General features: G+C 43.1%; 1 protein-coding gene and 1 long non-coding RNA gene across 2 annotated transcripts; both read right to left on the minus strand.

Moving 5' to 3' along the window:
* Positions 1-10,342: 10,342 nt before the first annotated feature.
* On the minus strand, positions 10,343-10,748 carry LOC145554579 (uncharacterized). The gene is made up of 2 exons (XR_014090567.1): positions 10,613-10,748; positions 10,343-10,512 (listed from the first exon to the last, which is right to left on the minus strand). It is a non-coding gene; the product is annotated as an uncharacterized LOC145554579 (long non-coding RNA).
* Positions 10,749-10,800: 52 nt separating this feature from the next.
* Positions 10,801-15,634, minus strand: LOC103477545 (uncharacterized). Its single transcript, XM_081613971.1, has 4 exons — positions 15,455-15,634; positions 14,352-15,354; positions 11,236-11,396; positions 10,801-11,032 (listed from the first exon to the last, which is right to left on the minus strand). The coding sequence occupies exons 1-4, from the start codon at positions 15,469-15,471 to the stop codon at positions 10,801-10,803; spliced, it is 1,413 nt and encodes a 470-aa protein (XP_081470097.1). The 5' UTR covers positions 15,472-15,634.
* Between the last annotated feature and the right edge of the window lie 2,806 nt (positions 15,635-18,440).

An 18,440-nucleotide genomic window follows, 5' to 3' on the forward strand; every position in this document is an offset into this window, starting at 1 on the left:
CTCTGGTACGGAACGCCCAGAGGACCATAACACAACACATCCCCCCCTCCCCAAAGTAGTGATAAAATTTTTAACAAAACGTGGACTACCTAACTAACAGCATACAGTCTGTCTGACACTTACAGATCACTGAAAATACTGAAAATAACATACATAATAATAACATTTGAAACAAGTTTTAAATGTTCTGCATTATTGGACATAATCTTTGAGCCATGCTGGTGCCTTCACCTCTCTCTTTGGATGAACCCTTTTCACATTCTCCCCCACCCTCACTTCTGGTGTTACTGTCTGTTCTGTGTCCCCCACATTCTCTGTAGGGCTTTGAATGTCTGGTGCTGCTGTCTGTTTTGTGTCCCCCACATTCTCTATAGGGCTTTGAATGTCTGGTGCTGCTGTCTGTATTGTGTCCCCCACATTCCCTGTAGGGCTATGAATGTCTGGTAAGGGTCTGAGATGTGCCTTGTTTCTCCTCACCACCTCTGAATCGGTCTCCACGACAAATGAACGAGGAGTGTCTGCTTCTCTCAGCACCGTAGCCGTCTCCTGGGTGTTTGTAATCCAGATGAGCTTGACCTGCTTTTAGCTCTGGCCTGACCAGAGCTAAAAGCAGGCCACTGTGGTTTAAGTTGTGTGGGTTAGAGTGGCAAGGGTGAGCGCAGCCTTCTGCCCATCAGGAACTCAGCTGGTCTTCACCAGACGGAGTTAATACAGAACTGAAGGTGTATTAACTCACCTTCAGTTCTAAGGTGAGTTAATACACTGAAGGTGAGTTAATACACTGAAGGTGTATTAACTCACCTTCAGTTCTGTTGGCATACCGGATCAGCGGCATGATCCGGTATGCCAACAGGGCCTTGTATGGGTCAATGTTCTTCTTCAAGAGGCTTTTCACAGTTTTCACCGCCCTCTCTGCCTCCCCGTTACTCTGAGCGAAGTATGAACTACTGGTGACATCTCTGAAGTCATAGTCTGTGGCAAAAGAGGAGAAAGAGCTAGAGTAGCGGTTCTCAACGTGGGTGGTACTGCCCCCCAGGGGGCGTTCAGAGGACGGCCTGGGGCACTGGAGGAAATTTTTACAAAATGGGGGCGCTGGGATTCCTTTGGGGGGCATTTGGTTGAAAGTAAACTTTACACCTTATATGCACAACAATGCCAGTTTAGGCTTTAAGCAACTTGGTAAAACTGTATTGTGTAACATTAAATCATGCTTGGCTGCAACAGTATCGATGGCAGCTCTTCTTCTCTTCAGTGTTTATAGCTTCTTTTAGCTTCTGGCGCAGCTTTGCTCCTGCTACTGGTAGCTTCACCGGCTGATGTCGTTGCTGAGATTCACTTTGTCTGGTATTTTTGTACATATGTTTTGCCAGTTCTGTGATCATGTTAAGCAGCAACTTATATTAAAAAGTGTTTTATTTCCATCTGGATGCTGCACGCTTCCACAGAAGGACAACAGAAAATCTCTCTTGTAAACATGTAATTACTAAAATCACAATACCCTCACTTTGAACCCAAAAAAATGAACCCATTTAAGTAAAGAAATCCCTCCATAGGTGATACCTTGATAGAGAGCGTTCATTTTATAGCGTTAACACCGGAGCTGAAGTGGTCCGGTATGAAACAGGTGTGATAGAACAACGGTACCACAACACTTTTAAATTTCAATAATCAAAATACCAAAATTGTTTCCGTTGTTTTAAAAGGTTTATGTCAAATTTAGGCAACTGGACACCACTGCATATTTTCCTCTCTGTGCATTAAGACTGCCCCAAGACCAAAAGACAAGGCGTCCGCTGACACCTTTGTCTTGTCTTGTGGCCTGTATTGAGCCAAGACTGTTGGTGATGCCAGCTCATTCTTGAGCTTGTCCAACGCTGTCTTCTGCATATGACTCCAGGTCCAATCATTGTCTTTTACCAGCAGATCTCTGAGTGGTTTGGTATAATCTGCAATGTGAGGGAGGAAGTTTGCAACATACGTCACCATCCCCAAAAACCGCCTAATGTCTGCTGCGTTCTGTGGGACAGGCATGTCTGTAATCGCTCTGATTTTCTCAGGGTCTGGTTCAATGCCTGCTGCACTGACTTTATGTCCTACAAAAAGAACTTCCAACTGTGCAAAGGTAAGACTTCCGGTCATGTCGTGGTGCTGAATGGACGTGCGGTGGAGCCCTCTCCAATTTTCTTCTAAAAAACCAAATTAACAACCTGTACTACCTTGCTTCTCGTTTCTTCAGTCAACTGTACTTGATATCGCTGACCAGATGGCACCAAAGAACGCAAAACCAACCTCCAAAAAGGCTTTAATAACGTCTATGTTGAGCCCAGCGCAACAGTCCAGGAGTAGCAGGCTAGCTAGCGATAGCATGGCCTACAGCGACGCGGCAGCTTCTCCCACAGTTGGCAGTGGTGCTTCGGATATGCCTCCCGTTAACAACGAATCCACAGTCACAGATGGTGATGGTCTGGCAGCCATGGAAGCAGGTAGCACTAACGACCTCGTGGCGGCTATTAACTCGATGAAAGATGACTTTGTGGAGAGATTTGATAGCCTGCTAACTGCTATCCAGGGGGTGCAATCGGATATAAGAATTGTTACCGCGCGTGTTACACAAGTGGAGGACAGAATTAGTGCTTGCGAGGATACCGTGGTTTCCTTGCAAGCCGATAACGCTGCTATGAAAACTGCTATTGAATCTCTGCAACTAAAGATAGACGACCTGGAAAATCGTAGTCGCCGTTCCAACCTTCGTCTTATCGGTCTCCCTGAGGGGACTGAAGGTTCTGACGTGTGCATTTTTGAAAAAATGGCTGCCTGAAGTGCTTGGTGCAGAAACGTTCCTGATCCCGCTGATCATAGAGAGAGCACACAGAGTCAGGCGGGTTGACGCTGCGGGGACACGGTCCAGAGCGGTGGTCATGAAGCTACTGAACTACGCTGACAAAGTCCGGATCATGAAGGCTGCCAGGGCGAGAGGAGAAATACGCTTGAAGAATAACAGAGTCATGTTCTTCCCGGACGTCTCTGCAGAACTTCTGAAAAAGCACAAGATATTTGACCAAGTGAAAAAGCATCTATATTCTATTTCTTTGGAGTTACCGGAGCTGCGCTACGGTGTTGTTCACCCGGCCACACTTTTGGTGACCTACAAGAAGAAACGTCACGGTTTTGACAAGGAAGCAGAAGCGGAGTCCTTTGTCCTGCAGCTCCAGCTGGAGCAAAATCTGGTTACGAACCAGGTAGATGTCCAATAAAGGTGAACATTTATGTGACACCGTCTAATCATCTCTCACTATGTATGCAAATATGGTCACATAGCTCTAAGCGCATTTCCAAAATTATATATTTTCAGTTCTTTGGGTTGATGGTTTACAATGGTTATTAATGCATCTCTATTTTGTGCTTAATACACATGGTCAATTTACAATATAGTTAGGGTAACCAAGGTTAATACATGCAAGTGTGTGTTTATTTTTATTATAGTTTATTGGTTGTTAATTCCATCATTGTTTTTCTGGGGGCTGTGGCGTGATGAGGTTTTCTATATGCTGTTCCTCTCCAGTGCTGGGGTGGACCAACAGGGCTTCATGGCCAAGCCTGGACGGCTCTTTGGGAAGTGTTCTCAGTGGGTTGGGTGGGTGTACTTCGTTTGGGGATTTACACCCTATTGTCTAAATGTTGTTTGTTGTGTTTATACTTTTTTGTCTTTATTCGTCATGTTTTCCCTCTGCAGCTCACTCTTAAATGCACATACCATGGCTGAAGTAATTTTTCCCTTTTTCTGATGGCCTCTGACCTTCAGTTCACCTCTTGGAATGTAAGAGGTCTGAATAAACTTGTCAAACTGAGACAGGTGATGAAAAGGATTCAACAATTAAAAGCTAAGATAGTTTTCGTCCAGGAGACTCATTTGACCCCTGATGATGTTAGTAGAGTGAGGAGAAGATGGCATGGTCGGGTTTTTTCTACTTCCTTTAGCTCACACTCGAGGGGCGTAATTACACTAATCCACAGCTCGGTGCCATTCCAGCTCATCAATGTAACTGAGGATCGATATGGCAGATATCTAATTGTACAATGTGTGATTCTGTCTGTGAAACAAAATTTGGTTAATCTTTACGGGGCAAATAATGATAACCATGCTTTTTTTAGACACCTGGGTCTATCTGTAGCGTCGCTTCCTGGAGGGTACATCATAGGAGGCGATTTTAACTGTACGCTCATACCAGCGCTAGATAGATCTACAGGCAAAGACATCTCTCATGCCCAAACAAGGAAAGAATTACTTAACTTTAATGAAAGATCTCAATTTGGTTGATTTATGGAGAAATATGCATCCTAATCAGTTTTCTTTCTCATGCTATTCTAGTACTTGCCAAACATTTTCAAGAATTGATTATTATTTAGTCGCAGCTGATCTAATTCCACACATTACTAATAGTTGGCATGATAGTATATTAATATCTGATCATGCTCCAGTGTCATTCTGCCTTAAGGTTCCTAATCTTTCCTTTTCATCAAGGTGGCGTCTACAATCAATTTGGCTTAGGGACCCAGATTTCATACAATTTATTGGAACAAAAATAGATATGTATTTTGAATTGAACACTCACCAAACCTCGGCTACTGTGAGATGGGAGGCCTTTAAGGCATGGGAGGCCAAATGATCAGTTTTACCAGCTTCAAGCATAAAACTAACAAACAAGAATTGGAACAACTTGAAAAATCTATTAAAAACACAGAAAGTCAACTATTTCATAATCCTTCAACCCAACTAAACACTGAACTTCTTAGGTTAAGAGCTAAATACAACATGCTCTCTACAAATAAAGCAATTAAAAGTTTAATGAGACTGAAACAATCATATTTTGAACAAGGTGAAAAGGCTAGTAAGCTGTTGGCTTGGCATATCAAACAGGAACAAACAGATAAAGCAATAAACTCAATTCAAACAGCTGAAGGGGTGTTTACATCTGACCTAAAAGAAATAAACAACACGTTTTCAAATTTTTACCACAAATTGTATAGCTCAGACTACTCAGACTTGGCTCCCCAGGCACAAACCGATTTCTTGGATTCATTAGAATTTACTCCCCTAGATAATGAATCCTTAAAATCACTTGATTTTGAGCTCAATGTACTGTTGCTGTCTGAGGCTATATCCGGAATGAAAGGTGGTAAGAGCCCAGGGCCTAATGGAATTCCAATTGAAATATATAAAATGTTTCAATCCAAACGAATACCTCCAATGCTTGACATGTATCAAGAATCCTTTAAAAAAGGATCTTTCCCTCCCTCACTTAATACAGCAATCATCTCCCTACTCCTGAAGCCAGGTAAACCTGCAACTCAATGTGGCTCATATAGGCCAATTTCTCTTATTAATAATGATAAAATTTTGTGTAAAGTGTTAGCTAGGAAGTTGGAGCTACTTTTACCCATGACGGTCCACCCTGATCAAAATGGTTTTGTACAAGGAAGACAGGGTTTTCACAACATTAGAAGGGTGTTTAATGTAATTTTTGAGAAATCTGAGGTTCCAGATAATGCTATCCTGTCACTGGACGCAGAGAAGGCCTTTGACAGGATAGAATGGCGATAAATGTTTGCTGTTATGGAACGCTTTGGTATAGGAGGGAAATTTCTTAGTTGGGTGAAGCTAATTTACTCAAACCCACAAGCTGAAATCTTAACTAATGGTCTAATTTCATCTCTCTTTAAATTGAAACGTGGGACAAGGCAGGGTTGCCCCCTTTCTCCTCTGTTGTTCACAGTGGCCATCGAGCCTTTAGCCATGGCAATTCGCAGACACGATAATATAACCGGCATAAGAATAGGGAGCTTGGAACATCGTATAGCCTTGTATGCAGATGACATAATCCTGTTTTGCTCTAAGTTGGGTAACACCATGCCCACAATAACTGATTTAATTAAGTCTTTTGGGGTTTTTTTCAGGATATAAGGTAAATGATGCTAAATCTGAAATAATGTACCTATCAGAAAAAGAACGTCTCAATCCTCCAGTTTCTACTCCTTATGTAGCGTCTAAACAAGGATTCACCTATCTTGGTGTTAAAGCTACCCCTACAATAAACGATATTATTCCAACTAATTATAACCGCCTTACAGAATCAGTTATGCAATTAATAGAAAGATGGTCCAAACTACCCATTTCCTTAATGGGTCGTGTCAATATAATAAAAATGACAATATTGCCAAAATTTTTATATAAGTTTTTCAATCAGTTCCACTTTCCCCTCCCCTCTCCTTCTTTAAGGAGATAAATAAAACTTTTTCCAACTTCATCTGGAACGGTAAGAGTCCTAGAGTGAGACTGTCCCTTTTATATCTGCCTTATGACAGAGGAGGTTTACAATTGCCAAATTTATTATGGTATTTCTGGGCAGCCCAGATCAGGGCAGCTATGTTTTATTATATTTCCAGAGAGCCCCCAGCGTGGGTTACAATGGAGTCCCAGCTAATCTCTATTCCTATAAACTTATACTTGTATTCATCAGACAGGAAAAAGCTTAACTGCCCGCTCAACCATTTGGTTGAGCACATTTTGGGTATCTATATCTCAATATGAGGAGTGTCTAACTTAGCTTAACCTGATTGAGCCATCTCTGCCACTTGCTTGAAGGACGATATGCTAAAGAAATCCACTAGAGGGCACTGTTTCTTTAAATAGTAATAGTTCTTCTTCTCCTCTCCAACCACGAAGTCAGAACCCTGAAACTCTGTCACATATATCGACTGGTTGTGGTAAAACGTTGAAAGGTAGGAATCGTTTTCTGGCATATGATAGTATTATAGACATTAATAAACAGAATTATGTTACTTGATATCACCGAAAAAGCTAAATTAAAGGTCAAATAATTTTTTGAAAATATGCTCGACCAAACGGTTGAGATGTCACTTAATGGTAAATGTAGCTAATTAAGCTAACGTAGTTAACTTTTTTTTTTTTTTGCTATAAAATCAAGTTATTTTCATCTATTGGTATAAATATGAAACAATAAGTGTTATTAAAGTCTTATACACAAAGAATAATTATAACATTATCTGACAAAATAATTTTTGCGACTTTCTGAGTTGATATTAGCAAATATGGTAACATTTTAGAATAAATGTGGGAAAATCAAAATTTTCACAACTAGTAACTAATTTTAACTTTTCAACCACCACTAGACGGATGCTAAATCCTTCTATGGCGCGAGGCCACGCACTCGTCTTGCCCTTGTGCCAGATGATCCCCGAGAATCTGATGGTGATCTGAGCGATGACCAAGTTGAAGATCCAGATTATGAGCCCACACAAGGAGATGATGCTGGAGACTCCTCATTCGAATCCCTGGATGAAGAGGAGGCTCCCTCAAAAAGCAGGTCTTTCACAAAGCCACCTCATAAAAAAAGAAGAAAAGGAAAGGAAAGCACCCTAAAAACTATTCGATTGGAGCAGCCAAATGACAACCCCAATCCAAATTACACCTCAGGCCCCCCAAAAAACGCAAGAAGAATCTGGAAGCATGAAGATATTGATGAGTTCCAAATTCTCAATTCAAAATTTGAACCCCCTAAAGATGTTTTCAACAGTGAAACGCTGGAGCAAAGAGTCCCGCACAAAGATCACCATCCCGTGTCCATCACTCATCTCTGCCTACAATGAGCATATGGGAGGAATCGATCTGTCTGACATGCTAGTACACCTGTACAAGACCCCAGCCAGGTCAAGGAGATGGTATCTTCCTCTGTTTGGATACATCCTGGACCTCTGCATTGCAAATTCCTGGCTACTCTACAAAAGGGACAGTGGCCTCCTGAATGAGAAACCCATGTCTCTCAAACAGTTCCGCCTCGCAGTTGGCCACAGTTTGAACCAGTTCAATAAGCCAGCATCCAAAGTTGGCCGACCATCTTCCAGCTCTCCACCACCAGAGCAGACAGGCTACATCTCAAGACCATCACGACCAAAACCACAAACAGATATGCGCTACGACAACATGGGACACTGGCCTCTTCACTGTGAAAAACGAGGGAGATGCAACCTGTGTCCAAAGGGAGTGTCCAGGTGGAAATGTGAGAAATGCAATGTCTTCCTGTGTTTGAATGCGAGCCAGGAATGCTTCAAGTTGTATCACCAGAGGTAAAGCGCATCTAATGCACAAAATGAAGGCTGTTTTGCAAACACATATGAAATGTTTTAATGTTTGATGTTTTTCTGTGTTTGCCATGTTTTTTCAAAGTTTTTATGAAAACAAGTAACACTAGTTCAATCAATCCTCCAGATACATGACAGTTGTGTCCCAAAATACATGCTGTTGCACAAAAACCGAAAAGGTGTGCTGAGATATAAAAGTAATAAATGTTTCTATTCTGCAGTATTTTCTTTTCTTTTTTGAATGTAAAAATGATTTTTTTTGCACTGTTACCTATAATCAGAAGTGGATTGAATGTGAGAATTTTGTGCTGTTGCACTTTAATAATCAGACAGTCAAGATGGGAAAATTAAAAATTCTATATTTCCTTGTTCAACGCAATGTTTTCTTTAGTTGAAATTAAAACCAATGTTTTGTCATTGTGACAGAAATAAACTATCCAATGCCCCAGACATTTTTTATTGCTTATTTCTTTATAAATTAACATTTTATTTTAATTTATCTATTGTACTTGGTATTTTTATTATGTCATGTACTTAAACCATTAGGTGACATCTCAACCGTTTGGTAGAGATGAACTTTAACCATAAAGGACATCTCAACCGTTTGGTAGAGATCAATATTTCCAAAACCACAGGGTCTGTTGAAAAAAAAAATTGATTGTGTTTATAGATCACCCTGGGGTAAAAGAAATGCTAAGAAAAAAATTTTCACAGGTTTTTTTCTAGGTGCGGTAGTTAAAGGGTTAAACAAACAAAAAACCCTTTTCTGAAAAATACAATGCTTGTCTGGCAAAAAATACTTGATTATTTGGGAGAAAAGCAACAACTATCCCAGTTCTCACCCATTTTTGGGAACAGGGACTTTGGTCCAGGTAGAACAGACCCAGGTTTTAAACTGTGGTCTGCTAAGGGGATAGCTAAGTTATCTGATCTTTTTACAGGGAGCGTATTTATGTCATTCGAAGACCTTAAAAACAAATATGACATTCCTACAAAACATTTCTATAAATATCTTCAAGTTCAGAGTTTCATTTTATCTAAGCAACAAAATAATCTTGATCTACCCTCTTTGTCTTGATTAGAAGACATTATTGTAAGTCACCGATATGACAGAGGACAGGTGTCTCTTCTTTATTCCTTGTTTGTTGATAAATGTAAAGAATCTTCGGCCAACATTCTAAAAGCATGGGAAGTGGACTTGGGAAAGAGCTTGTCGAGTGAGGAGTGGTCAGAAGCCTGCACTTCGATTCATACACAATCTGTTAACACAAATTCCAAATTATTACAATACAAATGGCTGACAAGGGAATACATCATTCCAGTTAAATTGCATCATTTTAACCCTAATATTCCTGACACTTGCATTAAATGTACTTCCCAAAAAGGTTCTTTATTTCATTGTATGTGGGCGTGTCCTCGAGTGTTGGCTTTTTGGAAGGATGTATTGATTGTGATTGGTCAGATGATTGGTAAAAAGGTTCCTTTGAATCCTAAAATGTGCATCTTGAATATTTATGCTGAAAACTTTGTTATCCCAAACAATTTGAGATCTTTACTTAATGTCTCCTTTTTGGAAGCTAAACGCTGTATTGCACTCTCTTGGAAGAAAGGGACATTATGTGGAATTTCACAATGGACTACACAAATGACGTTCTACTTTGCACTTGAGAAAATCAGTTATTTTACCAAGAACAAGCTTGATAAATTTTGGGTGGTCTGGTCTGTCTTTTACACTTGGCTGTGCCAAAATAATATCCAACTCGATGGCTGGAAAGGGGATTGGTTATAAGGTCATATGGTGAGTCAAACTGAGGTTTACGTTTATTGGTCTATTGAGAGTCTGCTGCAAACCCTTTTTAATTTATCTATTCCCCTGTGTATATGTCCTGTTTTTTTGTCTGGTCTAGGTCTACATTTTAAGTATATGTAAGTAAATGTATGTATGTTTCTTATTCTCCTGTTAAAATCAATAAATATATGTTAAAAAAAAACAAAAAAACTGCAAAGGTGAATTTCTCATTTAGTGTTAGTCCTGCCTCTTGGAGTCACGTCAGGGCAGGTGTGAGCCGTTCATCATGCTCTGCTTCATTCTTTCCCGATACAAGGACATTATCTGCATGGCATATAACTGCCATGATGGGCTTTAACCTTCTGACCCACATGCAAATCAACAAGTCCGAAATAAAGGTAAGGAGTTTTATTTCCTTGCAATAACAGAAAAGTAGTTCTCCTTGATCCTTCCAGGAGCGATTGAGTGGTGCGGAGGGAGCAGCGGGCAGGCAGACTTGCAGGTGATCCACACGAGAGGAGACAACAATGGAACAGATCCCGTAGGTGAATCCAGAAACTGATCTAGAAACGGAAACACAAGGACTTTAAACCACTGGAAAAATATCGAAGAGACAGATCAAAAACAAGTACTATGGACTACAGGAGAGGGCTGAGAGACTACCGGTGCACGTTAATCATCCAGCACTGAGTGAAGGTTCTGCTGCTCCTTTATCCCCACCACTGATGGGGCTGATGAGGTCCACCTGTGTAGGCTGCCCAGGTTCCTCACCAAGATCTTCGCTGGAAAGATGCATCACTCACACTCACACACACACACACACACACGGGAACCCTGACACTACCCCCCTTTTAAAGACCGCCTCCAGGCGGTCCGGATGAAGATGACCGATGCGAATCTTCAAAATCCCTAATAAGATCAGGGTCCAGAATGAAGGAACGTGGGACCCATGACCGTTCCTCAGGTCCATAACCCTGCCAATCCACAAGATACTGGAACCCCCTTCCCCGGCGACGAATAGCCAGAATCCTCGTGACGTCATATGCAGGGTGACCATCAACCTCCCGGGCGGGTGGTGGGGGTCTGGAAGGAGGGCAGAAAGGGCTGGAACAGGTCGGTTTAATAAGAGAAACGTGAAACACAGGGTGGATCTTTAACCCATCAGGAAGCCTGAGGCGTACGGCTGAAGGACTGAGAACAGAGGTTATTTCAAAGGGACCAATAAAGCGAGGGGAAAGCTTACGATTGGATGATTTGAGATTGATGTCACGAGTGGAGAGCCAAACCTCTTGTCCAGGAGAATATGACGGTGCCGGGGTTCTCTTACGGTCTGCCCATCTGCGGTTGTCCTCGGCTGTCCGGTTGAGAGCCGCATTGGTCTGTGTCCAGATGTGTCTACAACGGCGGATGTGATGGCGAACAGAAGTGACGGATGCTTGTAGCTCATCTGAAGGAAACAGAGGGGGCTGATAACCAAGAGAGGACTCAAAAGGTGATAGGCCCGTGGCTGTTGAGGTGTGGCTGTTGTGGGCATACTCCACCCAAGGCAAGTGCACACTCCAGGATGAAGGGTGCGACGAACAGAGACAACGAAGGGTAGCTTCAAGCTCCTGATTCAGACGCTCAGTCTGACCATTAGTCTGGGGATGAAACCCAGAAGTGAGGGCAACCTTAGCTCCTAGAGCGGTGCCAAACTCCTTCCAAACTCTTGAAACAAACTGTGGACCCCTGTCTGACAGAATCTCAGAGGGGATACCATGCAGACGAAACACATGTTTAGTTAGAAGATGGGCAGTTTGCATGGCAGTAGGAAGTTTACGTAAGGGAACCAGATGGCAAGCCTTAGAGAAGCGGTCAATGATTGTTAGAATGGTGGTGAAACCCTTTGAAGGTGGTAGCCCAGTAACAAAGTCCAAAGCTATGTGCGACCAGGGACGTTTGGGAACTGGAAGAGGTTGAAGCAACCCACTGGGGGGTTGATTGCGGGTCTTATTGCGAGCGCAGATGGGACAGGCAAGCACATAGTCCTTGACATCTCTATACAACGACGGCCACCAAAAGTTTCGTCTGATCAGAGAGATTGTTCTGTTAATGCCAGGATGGCAAGAAAATTTTGCAGTATGGGCCCAATGAATGAGACGAGCTCTGACAGATGAAGGAACGTACAAACGGTTGGGTGGTCTATTTATGGGACCGGGTTCAGTCTGTTGAGCAGCCAGTACCTGGTCTCTAATCTGCCAAGAAAGAGTTCCAACAACACATGATGGTGAAATAACAGTGGTTTCAGGCATGTCATGATCAGGGGAGAACTGTCTCGAAAGTGCATCTGGCTTGGTGTTTTTGGATCCAGGTCTATAAGAGATAGTAAAGTTGAACCTGGAGAAAAAGAGGGACCAGCGAGACTGTCTGGGATTTAATCTCTTGGCCTGTTGAAGGTAGGCTAGATTCTTGTGATCTGTCCAGACAACAATGGGATGCTCCGCCCCCTCTAACCAGTGACGCCATTCATCAAAAGCCATCTTTATTGCCAGGAGTTCTCTATCACCCACATCATAGTTTTTCTCCGCTGGCGAGAGACGACGGGAGAAAAATGCACAGGGGTGCAGTTTGTCATCAATAGAAGAAATCTGTGACAGGACTGCCCCTACCCCAGAATCAGAGGCATCCACCTCTACAACAAACTGTTTCAATGGGTCTGGTTGAATGAGGATGGGTACATTGGCAAACCTCCTCTTCAAATCTAAGAAACTTCGCTCAGCTTCTGGTGACCAATTGAAATTAACCTTGGTGGAAGTGAGACGGGTAAGGGGAAGAACAGTTTGGCTATAGTTTTTAATGAACCGACGGTAGAAATTAGCAAACCCCAGAAAACGTTGAAGCTGCTTGCGGGATGTGGGAGTCGGCCAGTGCAAGACCGCTTGAACCTTTGCTGGGTCCGTCTTCACCTGCCCGCTCCCCAAAACATAACCCAGAAATGTCACTGATGAGGCATGAAACTCGCATTTCTCCGCCTTGACGAACAGCCGATTCTCCAAAAGACGCTGAAGAACCAGGCGGACATGTCTCTTGTGTTCCTCTAAAGATCTTGAAAAAATGAGAATGTCGTCAAGATAAACAAAGACAAACTGATTAAGGTAGTCCCTGAGGACATCATTGACTAATGATTGGAACACTGCTGGTGCGTTCATGAGGCCAAAGGGCATAACTAAATACTCAAAATGGCCAAGTGGTGTCCTGAACGCTGTTTTCCACTCGTCTCCCTCCCTCATTCTGATCAAGTGGTAAGCATTACGGAGGTCGAGTTTGGTAAAAATGGTGGCTCCCTGAACGAGTTCAAAAGCAGAGGCAAGTAATGGCAGTGGATATTTATTCTTTGCGGTGATTTGGTTTAACGCCCTGTAGTCAATACATGGTCTGACTGTTCCGTCCTTCTTACCAACGAAGAAAAACCCGGCTCCCACAGGTGAGGTTGATGAACGAATGATGCCAGCAGCAAGGGACTCACTGATGTATCTCTCCATGCTCTCCCTCTCTGGTTTGGATATGCTGTACAAACGGCTGGTGGGTAGTGGTGCTCCTGGAAGTAGGTCAATGGTACAATCGTATGGACGGTGAGGAGGGAGAGAGAGAGCTTTAGACTTACTGAAAACCATGCGAAGGTCATGGTATTCAGACGGAACACTGGTCAGGTCAGCAGGAGAGGGTTCATCTGCAGGATGAGAAACAACTAAAGGGAGAGCAGAGTGAAGACACGATGATAAACAGTATGTGCTCCAAGACTCTACCTGGCCACTCCTCCAATTAAGGTGTGGATTATGACTGAGAAGCCATGGATAACCTAAAACCACTGGGGACTGAGGTGAAGGGAATACAAAAAAGGTTATTGTCTCACGATGATTTCCTGAAACTAAAAGCTCAATGGGTACTGTGCGATGGGTAATGACAGGTAGGGCTTTACCATTCAGTGCAGAAACCAAGACTGGGACTTGAAGAGGAACGGTGGGTACCTGGAGTTGATTAACCAGGTTACCGTCAATAAGGTTTTGTTCACAACCAGAATCTATTAAAACAGATGTCTGAAAGGACCGATTACTAGTTATCAGGGAACATGGTAGAGTTAAACGGGAAGCCTTCCTTGAGTTGCCCATCACTTCTCCCGTGGCTAATGATGGGCTCTGTCTTTTGGCAGGTTCTTACAGTCAGCAATGTAATGCCCTGTTTGACCACAGTAGAGGCAGGCGCCTGTCCTCATGCGTCGCTGCCGTTCTTCGGGAGTTAGTCTGGTTCTTCCTATTTGCATAGGTTCCTCAGGGGTTTGATCTTGATTAGTGGGGGTAACGTTAAATTCCACTCTGTTTGGGCAAATATTCAGTTCTCTCTTGGATCGGGTTCTGTCTCTGACCCTATTGTCGATCTTAATAGCCATTGAGATTAGATCCTCTAATGAGGCTGGGTCATCTCGGTAAGCTACTTCATCCTTTATGTTCTCGTTCAGAGCTTGTAGAAAGGCTCCCTTCAATGCCTCCGTGTTCCAACCAGACGAGGCTGCCAGGGTTCTAAAGTCAATAGCAAAATCCGCTACTGCTTGACGACCCTGCTTTAAATTCCACAGCTTGCGGGTAATGTCAGAACGTGATTCTGTATACCCAAATGTTTGTTTAAATGCGGACACAAACGAATCATAAGTCCCCTGAAAAAAGACTTGCTGTCCAAACTTAGCCTCCGCCCATCTTAGCGCTCTTCCCCTTAACAAGCCAATTACATACGAGATCTTTGCAGCATCTGTCTGAAAACTTTGGGGCGAAAAAGAAAAAACTAAAGAACATTGTAATAAAAATCCCCCACATTTACCTATCTCACCTGAATAGGGCTCAGGCGTGGGTGGGGAGACCTCTCTGAGACGCACGGACACTGGAGGTGTCTGTGCAGGGCTGGCGGAGGCGCTGGCTTGAGAAGGGAGTGGATCTGCAGCAGGAGGTGGCCCCAAAGCAGGGGATGGGCCAGCAGAAACTAGCTTTTGGTGAAGATCTTTCAACATTCCAGCAAATTGATCTAAACGCTGGTTGGTAATAGTTTGTTGATCGTATAACGAGTGCAGCATAGTGTCATGACGGACCAGTACAGCATGATCTTGTTGTGGGTCGGGAGTTGATTCTGCTGGGTCAAGTTGGCTGGATGATTCTGCCATGATGGGCTTTAACCTTCTGACCCACATGCAAATCAACAAGTCCGAAATAAAGGTAAGGAGTTTTATTTCCTTGCAATAACAGAAAAGTAGTTCTCCTTGATCCTTCCAGGAGCGATTGAGTGGTGCGGAGGGAGCAGCGGGCAGGCAGACTTGCAGGTGATCCACACGAGAGGAGACAACAATGGAACAGATCCCGTAGGTGAATCCAGAAACTGATCTAGAAACGGAAACACAAGGACTTTAAACCACTGGAAAAATATCGAAGAGACAGATCAAAAACAAGTACTATGGACTACAGGAGAGGGCTGAGAGACTACCGGTGCACGTTAATCATCCAGCACTGAGTGAAGGTTCTGCTGCTCCTTTATCCCCACCACTGATGGGGCTGATGAGGTCCACCTGTGTAGGCTGCCCAGGTTCCTCACCAAGATCTTCGCTGGAAAGATGCATCACTCACACTCACACACACACACACACACACGGGAACCCTGACAATAACACAGTCAAGCCCGTCCAAGAGCTGGGACATGCGTCTTTGAAAATGTTCTGGGCCAGAATTTATCCCAAATGGTAGCACATTGAAGCAGAAGCGGCCAAAGGGAGTAATGAATGTTGTTAGTTCCCTACTTTCTTGTGCTAATGGAATCTGCCAAAAGCCACTCCGTGCATCCAATTTTGTGAAATATTTTGCACCATTCAGCTGTGCTAATGACTGGTTCACGGAGGGCAAGATATGTCATTCTCTGCACACACTTTCATTGAGCTTGGTAAAGTCGACACAAAGTCTAAGTTTGCCATTGGGTTTTGGGACTATCACTATCCCCCGCACACCACTCAGTAGGCTTCTCTATCCTGGAGATGACCCCCATTTCCTCCATTCTTTTTAGTTCCTCCATGACTTTTTCAGTTAAGGGTATTGGCACACGGCAAGGGGTTGTAAGGGCATAGGGGTCAGCATCGTCTCTCAGCCGGATACGATAGTCACCTTCCAGTCTCCCTAATCCTGTAAACACCTTTGGAAATTTCTTTTTGAATTTTCTCGCCGGGTCCCCCTTCTCCTCTAGTGTATCGATTTTCTCCATTCGCTCCACAAGACGTAGTTCTGTAAGTGCCGGTAAACCCAGCAGTGGCCTAGCCAAGCTATCAATGACAAACACTGACTGAGTGGACTTTCTATCCTTGCTTTCAAGGCTGCCTTGAATCTGACCTACCAATGGATAGTCTGGTACTATTTGGGCCATACAGCCCTCTATTGCACACCCAGCTATTGTGGGTGTGCAATAGAGGGCCGTCTCTTCTGTAGCTATACAGTCTAGAGGGAATGGCGGTCACTGCTGCCCCTGTTTTAAAGGAAACTACTGCCCCATTTAGTTTGATGTCTGAGTACCAGCCATTGCTGTCTGACTTCACCTCCCTAAGAACAGACTGTCCTGATAGAGTCCCTCTTCCTCTGTCATCTTTTGTACAGGCTGCTTAGACTTGCAGACAGTAGAAAGTGTCCTCGTTTGTGACATTTCCTGCTTTCAGCCTCTTTGCCAGGGCAGTCTTTCCAATTGTGTGATGGAGCCCTCCCACATTTATAACTGGCAGACGATGTTGCATACCTGTTCAGTTTCGGTCTCTGTTGTGCACTGCCCTCTGTCTTGCGTGCAAGTGAAAGCACATGCATCTCTTCACTGGGCTCCTTAATGGATACAGGGCCACTTGCACCGCACAGCCAACCTTGTTGTTGTTTCACAGTTTCACTCGGTCTGACCCGTGTTACAGCTGAAGTCAGGGTCAGTTTTGCATCCATCTGTAACTTCTCAGAGAACGTGGCATCTCTTATGCCGACAACAATGCGATCACGGATCAGTTCATCTCTGAGAGCCCCGAATTTGCAATGATCCGTCTGTTTGTGAACCGCGGTGATAAAGCTCTCGGCCGTTTTTTCCGGTTCCTGTTTACGCATGTTAAACTTCGCCTTTTCAAAAATTATATTGTGTTCTCCAATAAAATGTTTGTCAAAACACTCTTTTACTTTTTTGTAGTTCAACTTTTCTGCAGACCTTAGCTCTGACGCATTAAGGATATCCTCAGATTCAACTCCCATTGAATATATCAACGTATTCACTTGAAAAGCCTCTTCCTTTTTTTCCAGTCCCGATACGTTCCTGTATCTCTCAAACTGTCGGATCTATTTGGGCCAGTTTTGGACATCTCTGCAGTCAAACTTTTCTGGCAGGCTTAGGCAAAATCCCTCTCCAACATTGCTAGCTGCAGCAGGGTTGCTTGCTGCAGCGGAGTTAGCACGTTCCGTCTCAGTATTGGACATTGCAAATACGACTCAATGAGAATCTCCTCTGCTCAGTTATCTTGATGTTAGTAGCGAGTGCATTGGGAATGCAGCATAACGTTGAAGAGTCACCAATTCGGACACCATGTAGTAATTTATAGACCATTAATTGAGGACTGACAACAGCTTATCTTTAGCCGACAGGCATCCCTTATTTATCTGAAGTGACCTTTATGGGACACCATACATGTACATAACCCGCCTCTGGTACGGAACGCCCAGAGGACCATAACACACCACAATGACAACTTGTCATTAAGCTAGACAAAATTGTCTTCGTTATGAAAACTTGTCATTAACCAAGAAATTATGATCTGACATAAATTTGTTACAAAAGTATTACCGATTAAAGTTTAAAAATTTGCTTTATGTAGTAATATTGCTGCCATGTTGTTTAGTCTTAATTTTCTTAATTTAATTTATCCTAAAGTTTTACAGCAGGATGTCTACAAAGCACTTATGAACTTAGCATTTGAAACATTATTTAAGGCTGCTTTAACCCTTGTGCATGCGAGGACTGAGGCAAACGTAGAGGACTGGGCAAATGATACAAGTTTTACGTGTGTGGGGTCGGTCGGACCCCATTTCTAAACACAAGGGTTAAGTAGTGCAATACACCATCTCCAGCAGTGAGAGGCAGCAGTGCATGAACATGCATGCTGTGTGTTGGTGAAGAAGAAATCTTCCATGTTGTGGGGCCAACCTAACACAAGTTATAACGGCCTGTTTAAAAAAAAGCCGAAGTTTGACACATTTGAGGTATGTGTCTTATTAACTTTACATTTTCTTTGAGAAAATAACATTGACTATGTTCTCTTTCTTTGTAATATTAGCTATGAATAATTCAAGCCAATCCGACCTTGCTGTAAATTAATGTTAGCTAAAGTTAGTAAACTCCATTACTGTAACGTTAGCCCTTAATATTACCATATTTTCCGCAATATAAGGCGCACCTAAAAACTTTCAAT

The sequence above is a fragment of the Poecilia reticulata genome, chromosome 2, assembly GCF_904066995.2.
Source record: "Poecilia reticulata chromosome 2, P_reticulata-male-v2, whole genome shotgun sequence".
NCBI classification, from domain to species: Eukaryota; Metazoa; Chordata; class Actinopteri; order Cyprinodontiformes; family Poeciliidae; genus Poecilia; species Poecilia reticulata.

Bases quoted from the DNA above. Each gene is read 5' to 3' on its own strand.
- LOC103477545 (XM_081613971.1), bottom strand. The intron at 11,397-14,351 runs GTCAGAGACAGA...TGTTTCCTTCAG, and splicing joins CTATTAAGATCGACAATAGG to ATGAGCTACAAGCATCCGTC. The intron at 11,033-11,235 runs GTTTGGCTCTCC...CCCTCCTTCCAG, and splicing joins CATATTCTCCTGGACAAGAG to ACCCCCACCACCCGCCCGGG.